Source organism: Lepidochelys kempii, chromosome 6 (genome assembly GCF_965140265.1).
Source record: "Lepidochelys kempii isolate rLepKem1 chromosome 6, rLepKem1.hap2, whole genome shotgun sequence".
Classification (NCBI taxonomy): domain Eukaryota; kingdom Metazoa; phylum Chordata; order Testudines; family Cheloniidae; genus Lepidochelys; species Lepidochelys kempii.
In genome coordinates, this window is record NC_133261.1 from 126,248,012 (window position 1) to 126,263,743 (window position 15,732).

General features: G+C 46.8%; 1 protein-coding gene across 4 annotated transcripts in view; it reads left to right on the plus strand.

The window, feature by feature from the left end:
* Positions 1-15,732, plus strand: part of DDHD1 (DDHD domain containing 1) — a 123,447-nt gene that overhangs the window by 78,612 nt on the left and 29,103 nt on the right. For all 4 annotated transcript variants that reach the window (XM_073350101.1, XM_073350102.1, XM_073350103.1 and 1 more), the window contains one exon: positions 3,453-3,715. In XM_073350101.1, the coding sequence (XP_073206202.1) occupies positions 3,453-3,715 (263 nt within the window). The remainder of the gene's footprint in view (positions 1-3,452; positions 3,716-15,732) is intronic.

Below are 15,732 nucleotides of genomic sequence, written 5' to 3' on the forward strand. Positions count from 1 at the left end.
CATTTCCTTGGGAAAAACTAGTTTAGGAGAGGGTGCTGGTAAATACTGGCTTACACCAGGTTTAAACCAGGACACGGAGAAATATAATTGCATCCATGTCCAGCAAGTTGAGCGAACGTAGAACGAGTCTTTTCAAATTTTGAATACATCCATTCAAAACTGGGGATTAGGCTTGGTCTATCCACTACATCAAAGTTGGTCTTCTGCTATAGAATGCTGCATGGCCAAATGGACCTAGAGTGGTAACCCCTGCAACTCTGCCTGCTTCTGGTTCCTTAATGCTTCAAGCCCACAGCTCTGCATTGTTGTTGTTTTCCTATAATCAAATGTTTTTGACTTCTGTTTATATAATATTGAAAACTGAAATATGAGTCCTTGAAAAAATACCAAACCAAAATGTATATAGACATTCTGATGTTCAGTATTATAATTACATATATTAGTATTACACCCAGTGCAGTTTTACTTTTTATTTATGCAGCCCTAAATTAATCTACAAATCTACTGCCTTATGTAACCGCAATTTGAATACTGTATATAACTAAAACTAAGTATAATGTGGTATGCATTAATCAACAGTTTTAAAAATTGAAAATGCTTTAAACTGGGAGTAACTAGTTTTTCCCAGAGCAGTAAAAACTATGATTTTACCTGGCAAAAACCACGTCTGGTAAATACCAGGCCATCCCATTACTGCACTTGCTCACCAATGAAAGCATGTTCTTGGCCACCCCTTATGCCAAGTTCTGGAAATATCACTTCAGTTACTGAGTGGGTTGGGTTTTACATGTAGAACTGCTTTTATTTCGGTCTCATTCCTTAACCGCTGTGGTTGTTGGTATTTCTACCAAGGCAAGTTTTCTCCTTGAATCTTGTCTTTGTGATTCATGTGTGCGCACACAGGATTTGAGAGTAGATTACAAGTTTCTGGTAGGTTGAACTAGCATAGGAACAATATACCATCATTTTAGGACTACCATAGGATTAGTCTGCTGAATACATGCCTGTAGACTATAGTGCATTGTTGTTAACATTTCGATCCTCTCTTCTTGAGCATTGTTCTCTGCGTTTCAAATTCAGTGGATGCCAGCTCCACCTATCTCATTTGTGCTTTTCTTCCAGAACAGCTTCTTTCTGCCTTTTGTGGAGCTTTTTGTTAATTCTTTTTGGTATAATAGGTAAATGACGCTAATTGCAGAGATGCCCAGTAGCAGGAGAAATGGGACAGAGCAGTGTTCAGAGTTGTTGTTTATGGCATAGTTTAACCAAGCAGTGAGCAGAATAATAAAGTTCTTGATCAGATCAGGTAACGCTTACAGGACTTAGAAGCAATTTGGGGAAAATGTTTTCTGAATTTTTAGACACAAAATATCTTCATAAACCCTTTGAAGCTGATCAGTACTATTGAACACAAGGAGCTCTAAATAATCCATAACCATGTATGCCATTAGTCCATGTAAAGAATAATACACAGTCTCAGCCTGAGGTGTGGTTGTAAATGCACTTGTCTGTGACACATCTTTATACAAGCAGTGATAACATAATAGAGCTGTTATAGTTAGATGATTGAGGCACATTACTAACATGCAAAATTTGTGTGTAGTCTTAATTGGTCCTTTAATATCACATTGTATATGAAGGAATCTAAATGTTGCTACATTTAGAAAGCAGATTTTGGAAAAATACATGAATTGCTGGGTAAAGTACAATTAGGAAACTGAGATGAGTGACACTACTGGAAAATATTTAATCAGAAGCCTTGGATGTCATCAGCTGCTGTCAACCTTTATACCACCACTCACCAAAGAGATGTATTCAGTTATTTGTCTCTTCTGTATGCTGGGTGCCTCTCAAACTCTTATGCCAGTTGAATGCCTATGGGAGTTGGAGCTAATACTTCTGGGTCCATCTGAGTTGGTTTGTGCATGGTACTCACTGTCTATCTTAGGCCCCTATCTAACCATAGGCAGGCAGCAAAATTTTCACTTTTTCACTTCCACAAGAGGGACATGAAGTGGCACAGCTTGCCCCCCTTGCCGATGGCACTTACTGGTCCCAATTTTGAGGAGTAAGGGAAAGTCTTGATGATCACAGAGAAACAAAGAATCAAAAGATTCATAATTTAAGGCTCAGATTTTGTCATGGATATTTTTAGTAAAAATCACGGACAGGTCACGGGTAATAAACAAAAATTCACAGAAGCCTGTGACCTGTCCGTGATTTTTACTAAAAATACCCCCTGACAAAATGGGGAGGGAGGCGGGTCCAGCACCCACAGTGGCTGGGCTGCTGTGGGGTCCGCCCGCCGCAGCTGGGCTGCTGCGGGTCCCCTACTGCCCTTGGTGGCTGGGAGCTCCAGGGGACCCCCAACTGCCTGCTGGGGGGCTGGGAGCTGCAGGGTCCCCCTGTTGCCCAGCAGCTAGGAGCTCCGGGGCTCCCCTGTTGCCTGGCGGCTAGGAGCTGCTGGGGGCTCGCTGCTGGGCTGCCTGCTTAGCTCCAGCCCCGGGGCAGAAAAGTCAGAGGTCTCTGGAAGTCACAGTTTCCGTGAGCACTGTTATAAAATTACTTTCTTACAGCTAATACAACACTAGGGTGCCTTAGGGATTTACATTGTAATGCCCTGTATACAAGTGAATCAGCATCAGTCCATCAGCAAAGGCAGCTGGACTGCCGTTCTGAACCTGCTGACTGCTGTAGTCTTACAGAGCTCCTAAGGAGCACAGGATGTGTCTTATTGCCGGGTCAGAATGCCTGCATAACTAAGCTCTCCACATTTCCCCTAACCATAGTGGATCCTGCTCTTCTCCTTGCTTCTTGGCCCCCCACAGATTCCATACCTTAATTCCTGTTCCTAGTCAAGGGTGCCTCTCTGCTGACTCTTGTACATTTTCAGGACAAGCTGCATATCTTAACAGATCCTTATGTATCATGGGGCCCTGTGCTGAGACGGTAAGCAGGAATCAAACTGTAGATGCGTAGAAGGACTCATAGGTGGCAGCTTGTGGACCTAGGAACCATTTGTAGTGCCAAAGCACCATAGAGACCCTGCTCCCTGACTCTTAGCACATGCACATAAACATGTCTAAAGCCCTGGAAATTCCCAGACAGAGAACTGAGTTAAAATGGAGTTAAGATAGAGAGTACATGTCAGTAATTTAAGAATAAAATCCTTAGAACATTTCTTTAAAACAGGAGATTTAGAGTCAAGGTTAGTTTGTTCTCTTCTATAAATGGTTATCTTTTGGACAGTTTTAAGTTACTCGTTGATAAAGCAAAATTCTCAAGGCCTGAGTGGGCTACAGTGCAACAGTCACATTCAGTGCATACTTGAATGGCCACATACACAGCCATGAAGCAGTCCCATCTTTGAACTCATAGTAAGATGAAAAGAAACAGGGAGATTAAATAGATAATGATGAAATCTTAACACAATGTTTTCTCTCTTAAAACAGCTAGTAAAAGGCCTTCAACAGGAGCTGAACCGGTTATATATGCTGTTCTGTTCTCGGAATCCAGAGTTTGAAGAAAAAGGAGGGAAAGTCTCAATTGTGTCACATTCCCTTGGATGTGTAATCACTTACGACATAATGACTGGTTGGAATCCAGTAAGACTCTATGAACAATTGTTGCAGAAGGAAGAGGAGGATCTTGAAGACTGTTGGATGAGCTATGAGGAGCAACATTTGCTTGAAGAACTTTACATAACTAAACAACGGTAATGTATTCCACATTCTCATTATTAAGGAGAAATCTGCATCACTAAATGAAACTCTTTCAGGGTTTTCCAGAGCTTACCATTACTTTTATCAGAAATGCCTGGCCACTGCTGCGCCTGTGCTGGCATTGAATGGCAATGGTAAATGGAATTCTCTAACCACAGGACAAACACATTAGTAAAGCTGTCAAAGGTAAGGGGAGCTGGGATCAGTGACTGGAATTCTGAGCCCGTGTCCTGCCCATTGTACCAGAATCAAACAGCTGGCCAGCAGGAATCATCTGTTCATTGCCAGCTGATCGATTTGGGAACCACTTCCAGCAAGGGACATTAATGCAAGGCCCTCCAAAGACATTGACAGTACTGTACCCCCGTAAAGTAACTAGATCTGTGATGAAGCTGAGGCTGCACACTGCACCTGGGTGGGGAATGAGCAGTGATAAAGGGTAGAGTTATATTTGGTGTTGGAATCTTAGTTGTGAATTTCCTGAGTTTCTAGCATTTGTTTTTTAAAGGACAATAAGTATTGTAAACCTATCCAGGTCTGGGGAGAGGAGGAATAAATGTGCTCCTTTGAGCAATTATATAGGTCCCTTCCATTGTAGGTATATTTGCACTCTAGTGCAGTTGTTGGAGAGTTTTCCCTTATCAGTACCTGTGGGGCGGCATGGTTACTGTCGTTAGTACCCATTGTTGTGTTAGAGCAATTTGTGTTTAGATTAATTTAGGTTTCGGGGGGGGGAGTTGTTTTTCATTTTGGGAAGTTTTGTTTGACACCAGCTCCTATCTGGGTACCGGTGTTGATACCGGAGTTATGCCTTATTCTTCTGGCTTGAAACCCTGCCACTCTTACGGCAAACTAATGCTAATTCAAGACCTGCAGTCCAGCTGCCTTAAGTACTTGGGGGGGTGGGGGAGCTCATGTTAGTGACAGATGCAGTATCTGTAAAGCATTTAAGCCACAATCCTAAAAGAACAGGGCAGTTAGACTTAAGTACCTGCTTAAGTTGGAATTGGAGCTTCATCCTCTATTGGAGCCTTCTTGCACAATCCGGGTACCAATTGCCTCTGCATCAGGCAGCAGTGCTCCTCCAGCCTTGGTTGTACCACAAGACAGATCAGTTTCACTGGTGTCAAAGAGGAGGTAACACAAGTCCTCTAAGGACTTGGTACTGGGCACCTCAAGATCAGAGGCTCAGAAGTTAAGCCTCTACCAAGGACTCAAAGGTGTACTTAAAAAGGAGGCATTATCCAGAACAAGCCTCAGAATGGGAGTTTGTTGGCTCCAGAGCCCAGTTTAGGACCAGCTTCACCATTGTCACCTCAGGTTCCAGTGTCACAAGACCAGAATACTTTCCCAGTACCATCCACTCTTGAGGCATTTGTTGAATCTGTCAATACCTCCTTCCGTAGGAATTCAAAATTCTCACTTGGCATCTGCACTGATGATCGTAGTTTCAGCTCCCCACCATGTGGAACTATCGGATTTGACAATTAGCATACAGACTAAAATGGTACCTTCTAGGGGAAATCCACAGAGGATCTCGCTATCCCCTTCTCCAGAATCTGAGCTTACCTCTCGAATACTGAGGGGACAGTTCCTGCATGGTCTGAAGAAGTGGATTCTTCTTCAAATTCTAAAGTAGGTTTGTGTGTCTCTCAGTCTGGACATGTCCAGTAACCTGTATGCAGTGCCTGCCCACCCTGGTTTCAACCCCTGTTCCAGCAGGATGCAGACCACAAGGACCCTTTGTCTGCGCACAATTGGGGGCCAGGCCCATATCAGTGACCTTTGGGGAACCCACGGGGGTTCTTCCCTCAGTCAAGAGTGTCCCCACATCCTTCCCACTCTACCTCCTTGGCTAGTCATCAAGAACATCAGTACCATAAGCAGCCCAACCTTGGTAGTGGGCCTACCCTGTGCAGGGACATGATCCTTCTCTTGAGCTTCCCTGAAAAGAGTTGAAACAGGATAAGCCCCAAGGGTCATTGGCATGTTCTTCCTCAACCCATATGAGGCTGTTATGGTGGAGCCTATTTCCTTGCCATTGGGTGACTACAAAGCCCATCAAGAGTTGTTGCGAAGGATGTCTTTGGTTCTAGGCCTCCATCCAGAGGAGGTCCAGGAAAAATCCAACAGGCTTGTGGACATTTTCAACATCAGCAGCTCCATCAAGGTTAGCTCTGCCTATTAATGAGTCTGTTCTGGAGCCTACGCAGGTTTTTTGGCAGACCCCATTGTTCCTGCCGCCTACTGCAAAAATAGCAGAGAGGAGATACTACATCCCCTCTCGTGTGTGTTAACATTTTTACAGTCCTGCCCCTCAGGGCTCCCTGGCAGTATCTGCAGCTAATATAAGGGAGAAGCAGGGTCTCCAGGCATTGACACCAAAAAACAAGGAGGTTGGGAAACTAGATGTGTTCGGAAGGAAGCTTTTATTCCACAGAAGAGTTACACCTTTGTATTGCGAAGCAGCAAGCTCTGCTGGGGCACTATGATTTTACCCGGTGGGATACAATTTTGAAGTTTAAGGATGAGTTCCCAAACAATATGAAACAAGAATTTCAGGTGATGGTGGAGGAGAGCAAGTTGGTTTCTAGAACAGCTCTGCAGGCTGGTCATGATGCATCTGACTCTGCAACTTGTTGCCTGGCCTCCATCATCACCGTATGATGGTCCTCATGGATGCTATCCTCTGGTCTCCTCCCAGAGCTTCAACAAACAATCCAGGACCTCCCCATTGAGGGGTCATCGCTCTTCTCGGGAGAAAACTGATGACACTTTGCATAGTCTCAAGGACTCCAGAGTAACTTTGAAATTCCTAAGGATTTATATTCTGGGGGCAAAGAGGAAGTCTTTCTGTCCTTATCAGACCCAGCAGTTTCTCGGAGTTGTAGCTCAAACCAACGAGGAAAGATATAGGAGTTACAAAAAATGTCCACCCTCACCTTCTGTCCTGCAGCTGCTGGTTCATCAAGGTAGACTGCATCCTCCTAGCACACATTTTATTGAGTAGGTCAAGAGCAAAGTACCAGTTCCAAGAGTGCCATCTTTGCCTTCTCTGATTTTTGCAAGTTGCCTATCCCACTTCCTTCATGCTTGGGCCCACTTCACCATGTCTCAGTGTGTTCTAAGCATGGTGGAAGTGGAATACACTCTTCAACTTCTTTCTGTTTCCTCCCTCTTAGCCCCCCACTTCCCCATCTCTCTTTAGGGACCTCTCCCTCAAAGCCGTGTTATTGCGAGAAATACAATCGCTTCTTCTTGTGGGGGCTATAGAGGAGGTCCTTCAGTTGCTCAGAGGAAAGTGATATTACTCCAGTTACTTCCTGATCCTGAATGGAAAGGGAGGTGAGGTCTCAGGCCTATTTTAGATCTGAGAGAGTTAAACAAGTTCCTAAACAAATGGACATTACGGTTGGTCACTATAACTTCCATTATTCCTTCTCTTGAGCCAGGGGACTGGTATGCTTTCCTTGACTTAAAGAACGCTTACTTTCATGTGGCAATTCATCAGAGCCACAGAAAGATTCTAAGATTCTACCAACGGTTCTATCAGTTCACAGTGCTGACTTTTAGTCTGCTGGCTGACTCGCATTCACACAGCGTATGGCAGTGGTAGCCGCGTTCCTCCAGAGATCAGGAGTCCATGTCTCCCATTATCTGGATGACTGGCTAGTAAAAAGTTGATCCAAGTCATAAACATTGTCCAGTATAAACATTATCCTGTCCAAGTTTGTTGTGCTTAACCTACTGATCAACACAGAGACGTCCATCCTGCCTTTGATACAGAAAATAGAATTTATTGGAATGGTCCTCAATTCCATGATGGCCAAAGCTTCCTTTCCATCATCAAGGTTTCAGACGATGCAAGGCATCATTCTAGGTTTAAAGACATATCTCTTCTGCACAGTAAGTAGCCGTTGAGGCTGCTTTGGCACATGGCAAACCTGCATTTATGTCATCCAAATATGCCAGACTACGTTTCAGAGAGCTTACAGAGCTGATTGGCCGAGGTGTATTCACCAAAGAAACACCATATGGACACGACAGTTCAGATATCAAATTGGGTCTTCTCTTCCCTAGACAGATGGACAGAACTTTCCAACGTTTACAAGGAAGATCCCTTCACCTCAACAATCTTTCACCTTAGTCACGGATGTGTCAGCTTTGGATTGATGGTCTATCTTGGGTCTCATACAGACACAGGGTAATCTAAGATTACATATAAATGTCAGGGAGTTGCAGGTTATGTGGTTGGTTTGCCTGGCATTTCTTCCACACGTTCCAGGAAAGGGCTTGTAGGATTTTGACCAAAAATGCAGTAGCCATGTTCTATGTAAACAAAGAAGAAGGGGCTTTTAAGAGCATGTGGCCGTCCCTCCTTGTCTATCTCTGATGGAGGCCACGACTCCTCACTGTCATGCCTTGACACAGCAACTAATTAGAGGGGAATTAGCTGTCTTTAAAGCTCAGACCACTTAAACTGGGCTGAGCAATACCAAGTCTATGAACCTCGGCACTCAGACAGGGTGGGCAGCAAACAATCAGGGGGCTCTGGTTTGCGATCAGGGCAGAGCAGCAAAAGGGGTCTAGCGTCCTAGCTTTAGCGGACGTTAGACTAGTGCAGGCCTCCTAGCCTACAGTTGGGAGGCTGCTACCCCAGGTGTGGGGTGGCAGGGGTTATGGGGACCCAGGCCCACCCAGCTCCACTGTGTCCCAGCCCAGGGCCCTAACAGTGGTGGATTATTCCACCACTGGGGTCAGCAGGGATTCCAGCCGCAACGCGCTGACGTGGCTTCAGGCAGTGACGCAGCCAGACTACAGTCAGCTGTCGCTGGGCTACTTCCACCCCTCCCCTCCCCTCCGGGTATACCTGCATCCCGGGGTCGTCCTCCGTCTCCCCAGGATACACCACCAATGGTAGTCTCAGCAGCTCCTCCAGGGGAAGAAGGATAAAGGAGTTGGAGGCGCAAGTGGTGTTCTCGTCCATCCTTCTCGTGGAAGGAAAAGGCCTGGGTAGGGACCGTTGAATCGTCGAAGTCAACGAATGGCTACGCAGGTGGTGTCGGAGAGAAGGCTTTGGATTCTTTGACCATGGGATGGTGTTCCATGAAGGAGGAGTGCTGGGCAGAGACGGGCTCCATCTTACGAAGAGAGGGAAGAGCATCTTTGCCAGCAGGCTGGCTAACCTAGTGAGGAGGGCTTTAAACTAGGTTCACCGGGGGAAGGAGACGAAAGCCCTGAGGTAAGTGGGATACCGGGAGGAAGCACAGGCAGGAATGTCTGTGAGGGGAGGGCTCCTGCCTCATACTGGGAATGAGGGGCGATCAACAGGTTATCTCAAGTGCTTATATACGAATGCACAAAGCCTTGGAAACAAGCAGGGAGAACTGGAGGTCCTGGTGATGTCAAGGAACTATGACGTGATTGGAATAACAGAGACTTGGTGGGATAACTCACATGACTGGAGTACTGTCATGGATGGTTATAAACTGTTCAGGAAGGACAGGCAGGGCAGAAAAGGTGGGGGAGTAGCACTGTATGTAAGGGAGCAGTATGACTGCTCAGAGCTCCGGTACGAAACTGTAGAAAAACCTGAGTGTCTCTGGATTAAGTTTAGAAGTGTGTGCAACAAGAGTGATGTAGTGGTGGGAGTCTGCTATAGACCACCGGACCAGGGGGATGAGGTAGATGAGGCTTTCTTCCGGCAGCTCACAGAAGCTACTAGATCGCATGCCCTGATTCTCATGGGTGACTTTAATTTTCCTGATATCTGCTGGGAGAGCAATACAGCAGTGCATAGACAATCCAGGAAGTTTTTGGAAAGCGTAGGGGACAATTTCCTGGCACAAGTGCTAGAGGAGCCAACTAGGGGGGGCGCTTTTCTTGACCTGCTGCTCACAAACCGGGTAGAATTAGTGGGGGAAGCAAAAGTGGATGGGAATCTGGGAGGCAGTGACCATGAGTTGGTTGAGTTCAGGATCCTGACGCAGGGAAGAAAGGTAAGCAGCAGGATACGGACCCTGGACTTCAGGAAAGCAGACTTCGACTCCCTCAGGGAACGGATGGCCAGGATCCCCTGGGGGACTAACATGAAGGGGAAAGGAGTCCAGGAGAGCTGGCTGTATTTCAAGGAATATGTATTTCAAGTTGCAGTGGGGGAGGTTTAGATTGGATATTAGGAAAAACTTTTTCACTAAGAGGGTGGTGAAACACTGGAATGCGTTACCTAGGGAGGTGGTAGAATCTCCTTCCTTAGAGGTTTTTAAGGTCAGGCTTGACAAAGCCCTGGCTGGGATGATTTAACTGGGAATTGGTCCTGCTTTGAGCAGGGGGTTGGACTAGATGACCTTCTGGGGTCCCTTCCAACCCTGATATTCTATGATTCTATGATTCTATGAATCCCTGTTGAGGTTACAGGGACAAACCATCCCGATGAGTCGAAAGAACAGTAAATATGGCAGGCGACCAGCTTGGCTTAACGGTGAAATCCTAGCGGATCTTAAACATAAAAAAGACTTACAAGAAGTGGAAGGTTGGACATACGACCAGGGAAGAGTATAAAAATATTGCTCGGGCATGTAGGAATGATATCAGGAGGGCCAAATCGCACCTGGAGCTGCAGCTAGCAAGAGATGTCAAGAGTAACAAGAAGGGTTTCTTCAGGTATGTTGGCAACAAGAAGAAAGCCAAGGAAAGTGTGGGCCCCTTACTGAATGAGGGAGGCAACCTAGTGACAGAGGGTGTGGAAAAAGCTAATGTACTCAATGCTTTTTTTGCCTCTGTCTTCACTAACAAGGTCAGCTCCCAGACTGCTGCGCTGGGCATCACAAAATGGGGAAGAGATGGCCAGCCCTCTGTGGAGAAAGAGGTGGTTAGGGACTATTTAGAAAAGCTGGACGTGCACAAGTCCATGGGGCCGGACGAGTTGCATCCGAGAGTGCTGAAGGAATTGGCGGCTGTGATTTCAGAGCCATTGGCCATTATCTTTGAAAACTCGTGGCGAACGGGGGAAGTCTCGGATGACTGGAAAAAGGCTAATGTAGTGCCAACCTTTAAAAAAGGGAAGAAGGAGGATCCTGGGAACTACAGGCCAGTCAGCCTCACCTCAGTCCCTGGAAAAATCATGGAGCAGGTCCTCAAAGAATCAATCCTGAAGCACTTGCATGAGAGGAAAGTGATCAGGAACAGCCAGCATGGATTCACCAAGGGAAGGTCATGCCTGACGAATCTAATCACCTTCTATGATGAGATTACTGGTTCTGTGGATGAAGGGAAAGCAGTGGATGTATTGTTTCTTGACTTTAGCAAAGCTTTTGACACGGTCTCCCACAGTATTCTTGTCAGCAAGTTAAGGAAGTATGGGCTGGATGAATGCACTATAAGGTGGGTAGAAAGCTGGCTAGATTGTCAGGCTCAACGGGTAGTGATCAATGGCTCCATGTCTAGTTGGCAGCCGGTGTCAAGAGGAGTGCCCCAGGGGTCGGTCCTGGGGCCGGTTTTGTTCAATATCTTCATAAATGATCTGGAGGATGGTGTGGATTGCACTCTCAGCAAATTTGCGGATGATACTAAACTTGGAGGAGTGGTAGATACGCTGGAGGGGAGGGAGAGGATACAGAAGGACCTAGACAAATTGGAGGATTGGGCCAAAAGAAATCTGATGAGGTTCAATAAGGATAAGTGCAGGGTCCTGCACTTAGGACAGAAGAATCCAGTGCACCGCTACAGACTAGGGACCGAATGGCTAGGCAGCAGTTCTGCGGAAAAGGACCTAGGGGTGACAGTGGATGAGAAGCTGGATATGAGTCAGCAGTGTGCCCTTGTTGCCAAGAAGGCCAATGGCATTTTGGGATGTATAAGTAGGGGCATAGCGAGCAGATCGAGGGACGTGATCGTTCCCCTCTATTCAACATTGGTGAGGCCTCATCTGGAGTAGTGTGTCCAGTTTTGGGCCCCACACTACAAGAAGGATGTGGATAAATTGGAGAGAGTCCAGCGAAGGGCAACAAAAATGATTAGGGGTCTAGAAACACATGACTTATGAGAAGAGGCTGAGGGAGCTGGGATTGTTTAGTCTGCAGAAGAGAAGAATGAGGGGGGATTTGATAGCTGCTTTCAACTACCTGAAAGGGGGTTCCAAAGAGGATGGCTCTAGACTGTTCTCAATGGTAGCAGAGGACAGAACGAGGAGTAATGGTCTCAAGTTGCAGGGGGGGAGGTTTAGATTGGATATTAGGAAAAACTTTTTCACTATGAGGGTGGTGAAACACTGGAATGCATTACCTAGGGAGGTGGTAGAATCTCCTTCCTTAGAGGTTTTTAAGGTCAGGCTTGACAAAGCCCTGGCTGGGATGATTTAACTGGGAATTGGTCCTGCTTCGAGCAGGGGGTTGGACTAGATGACCTCCTGACGTCCCTTCCAACCCTGATATTCTATGATTCTATGATTCCTCAATGTCTGGAGTGGCAGAGCTCTCTAGAAGCACAGGCAAGTCCTTAGGGCAGCAGCGGTCCTCCTCGACATCCCGCTCCAGCAGCGGGGAAGAATAGTCTGTCTTCTTCGGCAGCTCCAGCCCAACTAAGCTGTAGGGCCTCCCTTTTATATCCACTTCCTGTCTCACCTCTCAGCTTCTGATGGGGGCAGGCGTGGGTTTCCTGGCTCTGCAGCCCCAGGGGCAGGTTGTGGTCCCTCCTGGTCTATCTCTGAGGGAGGCCATGCCTCCTTGCTACAGGTCTGATCTTCGCTGGTGTGTCAGGAGGTGATTCTGCCTTGAAATTTATACATTGCCAGTTCTGTACATCTAAAAGTGGCTTATCTTCTAGGGATCCAGGATACTCTGGCCAATCACCTGTGCAGTCTGTTTATCAATCACCATGAGTGGGTCCTTCGCCCAGACATAGCAAGGTCCATTTTTAGGAACTCCACTGGTGGATCTATTTGCAACAAAAGACAACAGAAAATGTCGTTGCCAGGTTTGCTCCCGCATAGGCCACAGCCTGGATTTGTTGACACACACTTTTTTACTGCCATGGTCAAATGGACTCGTGTGTGCTTTTCCTCCCATTCCTCTCTTGCCCAAAGTTCTGTGCAAAATCAAGCAGGACACGGCTCATCTTATACTTATCGCCTCAGCAGGGCCCTGTCAACACTGACAGGGTTGTTAGAGTTTGAAAACCTATCCAAGATTCTGTTGAAAACAACTCTCTCAGAGTTGTTATCCCTCTCAATCAATCCTCCGCTGTCACTCCAACTAGACACAAACTTGATTTAGCAAAAACGCAGCCACCCCATCCATCTTAATCTACAGATGCTTCATGTGACAGTCTGGAGGCTTCATGGCTGACATCTGCAGGGGGGTCCTGCTTTAGAGGAGTTCAGGACTTGCTGCTAAATAGTAGAAAAGTAGGTAAATGAAAGAGGTTCTCCAACTAGTCCAGACTGAAAGGCGTTTCCCTCGTTCTTGCTGTTCAGCGTGTGTTGGACTATCTTCTGTTCCTAAAGCATCAATGGTTAGCAGTTAGTTCATTCAGCGTGCACCTAGTGATTTTCTCTGCCTTCCACCCACCTATTGATGGCCATTCACTTTTTTCCAACCTGTTGTTCATACGAGTTGAAAAAGGCCTGGACAAACTATTTCCACACATGTAGGATCCTGTTCCCCCATGGAGCTTGACTCTCTTGTCTTAGCAAAACTGATGGGTTCCCTTTTTGAACCTCCAGCATCCTACTTCCTATTGCACCTTTCTGTGGAGGATGCATCTTTTGTGACCATTACATCGGCTAGTAAAGGGGGGGAATGAGGGCATCAGTATCAGATCCTCCATATACTGTTTTCTACACAGTTTACCTTTGCCCTTACCCAAGGTTTCTTTCTTAGGTGGTTTCCAGTTTTCATATTAACCAAGCTATCTTCTTATTGACCTTCCCGAAACCTCATGGTTGTAAAGGTGAGGAGAGGCTTTGTGCTCTAGATGTTGGAAGAGCTTTAGCTTTTTGTCTGGACCAGACTATACCTTTTAGGTCTTTGATACAACTCTTGATCATGTGTGTGGACAGAATGAAGGGCTATCCAGTAAGGTGATCTTATCTTGGATAGCCAGTTGCATGCTGTTACGTTACCAGTTGGCTAGTGTGATGCCTCCAGATAGAGCAGGGGTTCTCAAACTTCATTGCACCATGACCCCTTTCTGACAACAAAAATTACTTCACGACCCCAGGAGGGGGACTGAACCCAGAGGTCACCCGAGCCCCGCCACCTTGGGTGTGGGGCAGGGGGTCAAAGCCAAAGCCCTAGCTCCACCACATTGGGTGAGGGAGCCAAAGCCGAAGTCCAAGGGCTTCAGCTTTGGGCAGGGGGCCTGTAGCCTGAGCCCCACTGCCAGGGGCTGAAGCCCCTTCAGCCCCTGGTAGTGGAGGCTTAGGCTTGGCCCCGGGCCCCAGCAAGTCTAATGCCAGTCTTGGCGACCCCATTAAAATGGGGTTGTGACCCACTTTGGGGTCCCAACCCACAGTTTGAGAACTGCTAAGATAGAGCATTGGGTCATTCATCTTGGTTCCAACTAGCTTCTGCAGCCTTTCTGGCTCATGTCCCCCATATTAGGCACTTCCAAAGCAGCAGCTTGGTCATCACATCATACATTTGTCTGTCACTACGTAAACTCTCAACAGTGAGAGACAATTCCAGATTTGAACGAGTGCTCTACCAATACCTGTGCAAATAAACTCCGAGCCCACTATCAGTTTGAACTGCTTGTAGGTCACCTGTGGTGGAATGAACACAGGTAGTTGCCCTACGAAGAAGAAACAGTTACTAACTTTTCTATAACTGTTGTTCTTTGTGAAGTGTTGCGTATGTCCATTCCACAGTCCGCCGTCCTCCTCCTCTCTGCCGGAGTCTTTCCAGTAGGAAGGAACTGAGGAGGGGTGGGAGGGGCTCTGCCCTTTATGCCTGAACCCAGCGTGCGAGGCAGCAGAGGGCACTCATGCCACCCTGATGTTTACCACTAGGGGAAAAACTCTCTGACAACTGTGCGCTGGAATGCACATATACCTACAGTGGAATGGAGAAGTGCAACACATCTCAAAGAACAATAATTACGGAAGGATTAATAACCATTTCTTCTCTTCCAAACGCTGCCAATACGCCAAGCTTCACCAACTGGAGATGGGGCTTGGCAGGGCCATGTGCTGCTACTTATGCAGTTGCTGCTCCTTGGGATGCAATTACTTCTGCTTCGAGTGATGGTCCCTTCTTCCACTGAGGGTTATGCATGCGTGCCATGCATCCGGAGTCAGAGAATTTGAAAGTGTGTCCGTTGGTCTGCGCATGCACCCTGGCTTGCCTCATGCTTCCTTCTGAGGCGATAAAGGGCAGGGCAGAACAACCACATCTTCAATTCCTTCTGACCACTACATGGTCCGGATCGGAACTCTGTGCCCTTGTTTCTGAGGCACTTCTAAAAAAGATCGTTGTACGTGGTTTTAACAAGTTTTATAGTAGTTTTACCAGTTATATTTTTCTTTTAGTTTTAATAGTTAATAGTTTCAGCTTGTTTTTAGATAGATTTGGTGTTTCCACCTCCTTCCCCCATACCCTGGTGTGGGTACCGGATTATGCCCAGGACTCCAGGCTTCAAACTCTATGCCACCTGCCCGCAATCCTTCTTGGTCAGCGACGACCACCAGCTCTGTCTCTACTGCCTGGGAGAAGCTCACATCACAGCAAGGTGCAGTATTTGCCAATCCTTCCCCACCCACACCCAAGAAGGCTGGGCACTTCACCCTCAGAAGTATCTCATGGAGCTCTCCATGAGATCACACTCAGAACCAGGCTGGGGAACACCCTGCTCCCTGTACATTGGCCTCATTTAGCGAGGAGCATGCCTCCATCTACATCCTAATCTGGTGCCAGTGGAACCACCCCCACGGACCTTTTGGTAGGACCTAGTCAGGAGGTAAGGAAGCACTCCTATAAGCATGGGACTAAGTCTTTCTCCAAATCAAAGGAGA